Here is a 5,483-nt window from a genome sequence, read left to right on the forward strand (position 1 = left end):
GCCCAGTTAGCAATACACTCATCCACGGACTTATAATCCTGGATTCTGGGATTCCTCCAATCAAATAGAGCTTTTGGTTATAACACCGTTCTTTGGTGATCATATCTCGATTTTTTTAACTTTGTCCAAAGGTCTAGAGGATTCTCTATAGTCAGATACTGTCTTTGAGACTCTTAATAAGATGATGGCTAATAATTAATATTGCCCTGTATCAATCTTTCTCATTTGGCATTATTGCCTTCTATGATATATTCACCAAGTCTTTTTTTTTACTTTAGGATAATCTTTGTATCCAATGCCCACCGTAAATAATTATCTCCAGAGAGATTTAGGGCAGCAAAATCCATGTTGATTTTCGACATCTCAAATTATATATCACTCAATATTTAGGTATAATTTTCATGCGACCATACTCTTAAAAACAATCAATTCGGATTTCAATCTTGTGAGGACATTGAGACTATCAATCTTAAAGGTATTTAATCAATCAGTCAATTTCTAGCAAGTCTAAGCAGTACTATTTCTATGTGCTCATAATATTATGGTTTATCAAGACTAGCAAAAACAGATTCAATTAATCATGCAATTAGGGTTTAACAATCAATGGATTTTAGCAAGACTAGTAAAAATATTTATTAATCACTCAATCAGTTTCAAGGCTGATTTTAGCAATACTACAATATAGATTTCAAGCATGAATTTCAATGAATCAGTTTCAAGGCTGATTTTAGCAATACTAGAATATAGATTTGAAGCATGAATTTCAACGAATCAGTTTCAAGGCTGATTGGTATTTAGCATAAACCATGTGTAAATAATTTATCTAGTATCCGAATTTATCAAACCTCAAAAACATATGATCAGATCAATCAATTTAATCGAGCTTAGCATACAATCTTAAACCTCAAGACATTAGATTTTATCATGAATCTATCAACCTAGCATACGGATTCTCAATTCTCAAAGACATCCAAATCAGATCAATATAACCTATCATACGAATTATTTAGGGTTTCTATTTAAAACATATCAGATTACAAAACTATCAATACTAGCAGTTGATATTAAACCTCAAGAATCATGCAATCAGATCATTTGGATTTTAAACAAGTAAACCTCAATCAATCTATCAACCTATTGGATTATATAAGCAAAGCAAGCTAGCAACCTATCGGATTCAATCAATGTTTTAACAGGCTGGTCGGTTTAAACAATTTTAAATCAGATGAACAATTAACCAAGTAGGATGAGAAAATAAATCTATCAATTTAATGGTCAAACAATTCTAGCAACATAGCATCCGATTCAATCAGATTTAAAACCTCAATGATCAAAACCGAAAACAGTTTTGATTTCAAAATATTCGATTAGGGTTTTAATATGTGATTTGATAATTATAGTATAATTAATTCTGATACTTATATTATTTAGGGTTTATAGATATAGGGTTAGAATTTATCGGATTTTAACTTGTAAAAACCGATTTGGGGTTTTAATCATGTAGGAACATGATTTAGGGTTTGGGGTATCGAACTTTTAGAGCTTCGATTTACTCAATTAGGATTTTTGATTTATTACCCTATGGTTTTGATTCATAAAGATTAGGGTTTTAGGGTTTCATTCTTTATCAATCAATCCATGTTCGATTAGAGATTCTTAGGTTTTGAATTACCTTTTAACCTTAGATGATTGTTGAATCGGACCACCAAAGGAGTTGAACCGCGAGCTGGACACGAACGAGACGCGAGCTGGAATGGATCGAGTCGCTTCTATCGGGTCGCGGATGTCCTTTGTTGCTTGATCGGGAACGCCTTGATCGTCGGACGCAAGCTGACTGATGTTGTCGCGAACGAGGAAGAGGTCGCGTGCTGGAGCTGCTCTCGGGTCGCGAACGTCTGAGCTAGGATCGGGAACGCCTTGGGCTGAAGCTAATCGGGGACGCGAGCTAGAACAGATGCGGGAACAAGAGACGCGATCGGGGTTTAGGGTTCGTCGGATCGCCGGCTAGGGTTAGGGTTTTAGGGTTATAAGATTTTTCGATTTGGGTATTAGCTTAGGGATTTAGAGTTTCGTGCTGATAACGTGTTATAAAAGTAATGGAAAGGTCTATCTTTATTCATATCATAGAAGTTCCTTATATAGGAGATTACACCGTCATAAATAAATGGAAAGATTACAAATCATAATCTCTCGGTTATGATCCGGTTCATAACGATTTTTCTTATTTTGTTTTTATTCTTTTTTAATTAAAAACATAAGATCGGAAAATTAAAACCCTAATTTCGCCCAGCTGATCCTCTTTCAATTGAAAGCAAACCGTGATTCAATCGAGCTGAGGAGACGCCGAAAATGCTAGGTGGATTGTACGGAGATCTTCCTCCGCCGTCGGATGATGACAAACCCACCGGAAACTCCTCCTCCGTCTGGTCCAGCAGCACCAAGATGGCTCCGCCTACCCTTCGCAAACCACCCGCTTTTGCTCCGACGCAAACTATCATCAGACCTCAGAACAAGCCCAAGCCTCTCCCGTCGCAGCCCAAGCCTCCTCCTCCTCCTCCTTCCTCCCAGTCGATTCTCACTCCGGCGGCATCGCAACCGGCGTTGGTTGGCGTGACTTCATCGGTGATCGAAGAGTACGATCCAGCTAGACCCAACGATTACGAAGACTACAGGAGGGAGAAGAAGAAGAAAGCCATGGAAGCTGAGATGAAACGAGAGCTCGACAAGAGACGGCACGAGGAGGAGGAGAGAGACAGAGAAAGGCAAGAGAGGGAGAAGGAGAGAGAACGAGATCGTTTTGATCAGACTCCGCTGAATATCTCCGGCGAGGAAGCGTGGAAGAGACGCGCCGCCATGAGCGGCGGTGGGAAGCGTGGGAGATCCTCTTCTCCGCCTGGGAACAACGTTGACAACGGGTTTAGCATGGGGACGTCGGAGACGAGCGGGTTGGGAGTTGGGGCGGGCGGGCAGATGACGGCTGCGGAGAGGATGATGGCGAAGATGGGGTGGAAACAAGGGCAAGGGCTTGGCAAGTCTGAGCAAGGGATCACCACGCCCTTGATGGCTAAGAAGACTGATCGGAGAGCTGGTGTTATTGTTAATGCTAGTGAGAAGAAGGTCGTCAAGGGTGTGAGTATCAGTGGAGAACCAACCAGGGTCTTGCTTCTTAGAAACATGGTATGCCTTCTTAATTGTGGAGCTTGTTTTTGTATTAGGGGACGGACACACTTTGCTGCCAATTGATTTACAACGGTCTGCTAACGATACGCTCATTTGTTGTGGTCTTAGCTTTAACATAGTGACTTCAAACTGTTGGCAGCATGTTAGATCAATAGCCTTTGCTTGAATGTGAGGGCACTTGGGAATGCTGTTAACGAAGATGTCTATGTGAATTAATGGCTGTTTTCGTGATTCTTTTAAGCTGAAAAAGCTTTTGCATTTTTAACATGATGAAGATTCTTTGTTGTGGCTCATATTAATGTTAGTTTAGTGAACTGATGGGTTGTTGTAGAATTGAGAGATTGTCTCTTCTTTGGAAACAACGTTTCAGATGCAGAAGTTAGACTATCTTCCCCTCGAATAGTTTACTAGGCATTTGTGACCATACTTTGGTTCTAGGGGATTTAGCATAATAAGTTGATCCTCCATGCTTTGATTTTCCAGATACTAGAGAGTTTTATGTATATGAAATGAAACTTGGGGAGTTGGCATGTGCTTGAAGGAAATTTTATTGGTTTTCGGATTCTGTAAATATTTTGTCACATCGTTTTCGTATTTGTGAAACGTTTCTTGTGTCTAGTATGTCAGAGAAATTTCGGTATGTGAATGCATCGATTGTATTGAACGCTGGCATCACTCTTGTCAATCTGATTGTTTGTTCACCATAAACAATTACTTGTTGCTGGAGAGTTATTACTAATGTATTTGCGCTCGATTGACACATCTCACCTATATTCAAGGTTGGACCTGGAGAAGTAGACGATGAGCTAGAAGAGGAGGTGGGAACGGAGTGTGGCAAATACGGAACAGTGACTCGTGTACTGATATTCGAGATCACTGAACCAAACTTCCCTACGCACGAAGCAGTGAGAATCTTTGTTCAGTTTTCAAGGCCCGAGGAAACAACTAAAGCCCTTGTAGACCTCGATGGGCGATTCTTTGGAGGAAGGACAGTGCGTGCAACGTTCTACGATGAAGTGAAATTCAGTAAGAACGAGCTGGCTCCAGTACCGGGTGAAATCCCTTAGTGTATTATTTTATCAAGATGAATGTTTAAAGAGGGTCTAAGAAAAATTCACCACACATGAAAAAGTCTTGGATGATTTTGATTTAATAAAGATTTCTATAATTATATACAGTAAAAATAAAATTTATTTATAATTAGATTAAAAGTTTATGTAAAAAATATGCAAAAAAAATATTTTTGTTTAGGATACAACTGGATTACAATATTTTAGAATGAAATGAGTTGATTTTATTAATTCCACATATATTTTTTACTATTTGCTATGAATGGAATGGTCATTCCATCAATTCCAAAAGTAATTAGATAAAATACAAAAAAATTATTCCATAACAAATTTGTTCATGAATGAATTTCATTACATTTTTTGCAGTATTCTATTCCTATCATTCTATTTTTTCTTGTTCCATCAATTTCATTTTAATTTACCAGTTACAGCCTTAATTATAATGTTTATCTAAGAGACAGGAAGCTTATCTAATCTTCCAGGATTTCTCTGACAAGTACCCAATGATGAACTTGTCCTTGGACGGCAAGGCAGTTTGCTGCATGTAGTTTTGAAGAAGCTAAGACTAGACATAATGAAGCACTTGCGGACGCACACGAAGACCTACGAAGGCATGTGCCCCCCACTGATTTTGAATTTCCTTAACTGATTAGTACTAGTTTATGTAATGTTTTTATGATTTACAGCTAGACATAATGAAAAAACTTGATGTGCCCCCGTCTAGATATAGAGCTGGTTCCGCCCCGGAGCACTTGTGATTTAGTGATCCCATGTCCAATTTTCAATTGTCCTGATATTGTCTATTTTGAGCTTAGGCTAGTCCGCATGGATTTATTTTTGGATAAGTTTTGTACTAATTAGAGTTGATTATCTCTTTATATGTTAGACACTCTTTGTCTAAACTTACAATGTGGACTTTGTTTGATATATCACATTCTCCCCTTCAATTTAAAGACCACACTCATCTTGTGTCTCACAACTGAACTTTCAAGATCTTCTGACTTGATCTCTGCCAAATATCTCTCATTCATATCTCGAAAGGTATTTTGGTCTTCTTGCAGATTTCTCGTCATTCCGTTTTGATACCAATTGTTGATATTTAGTGAGCCCATGCATGTCCAACTCTATTTATATCAATTTCTTCTCAAAAGGCCTCGAACTAATTATAGTTAGACATATATTTATATAATTGGACACTCTTTGTCTAAACTTTCAATGCAGAACTTTGTTTGA

The 5,483-nt window shown here is 38.2% G+C and overlaps 1 protein-coding gene across 1 annotated transcript; it reads left to right on the forward strand.

The window, feature by feature from the left end:
• Window positions 1-2,235: 2,235 nt before the first annotated feature.
• Window positions 2,236-4,351, forward strand: LOC106439712 (DNA-damage-repair/toleration protein DRT111, chloroplastic-like). Its single transcript, XM_013881211.3, has 2 exons — window positions 2,236-3,177; window positions 3,960-4,351. The coding sequence occupies exons 1-2, from the start codon at window positions 2,350-2,352 to the stop codon at window positions 4,245-4,247; spliced, it is 1,116 nt and encodes a 371-aa protein (XP_013736665.1). The 5' UTR covers window positions 2,236-2,349; the 3' UTR covers window positions 4,248-4,351.
• Window positions 4,352-5,483: the final 1,132 nt, after the last annotated feature.

The sequence above is a fragment of the Brassica napus genome, chromosome C3, assembly GCF_020379485.1.
Source record: "Brassica napus cultivar Da-Ae chromosome C3, Da-Ae, whole genome shotgun sequence".
NCBI lineage: Eukaryota > Viridiplantae > Streptophyta > Magnoliopsida > Brassicales > Brassicaceae > Brassica > Brassica napus.

What these genes read in the sequence shown, in the direction of transcription:
- LOC106439712 (XM_013881211.3), top strand. Translation starts at nt 2,350, where the DNA reads ATGCTAGGTGGATTGTACGGAGATCTTCCTCCGCCGTCGGATGATGAC. An exon ending in TCTTGCTTCTTAGAAACATG is followed by an intron (nt 3,178 to 3,959) that starts GTATGCCTTCTT and finishes CCTATATTCAAG; the next exon opens with GTTGGACCTGGAGAAGTAGA.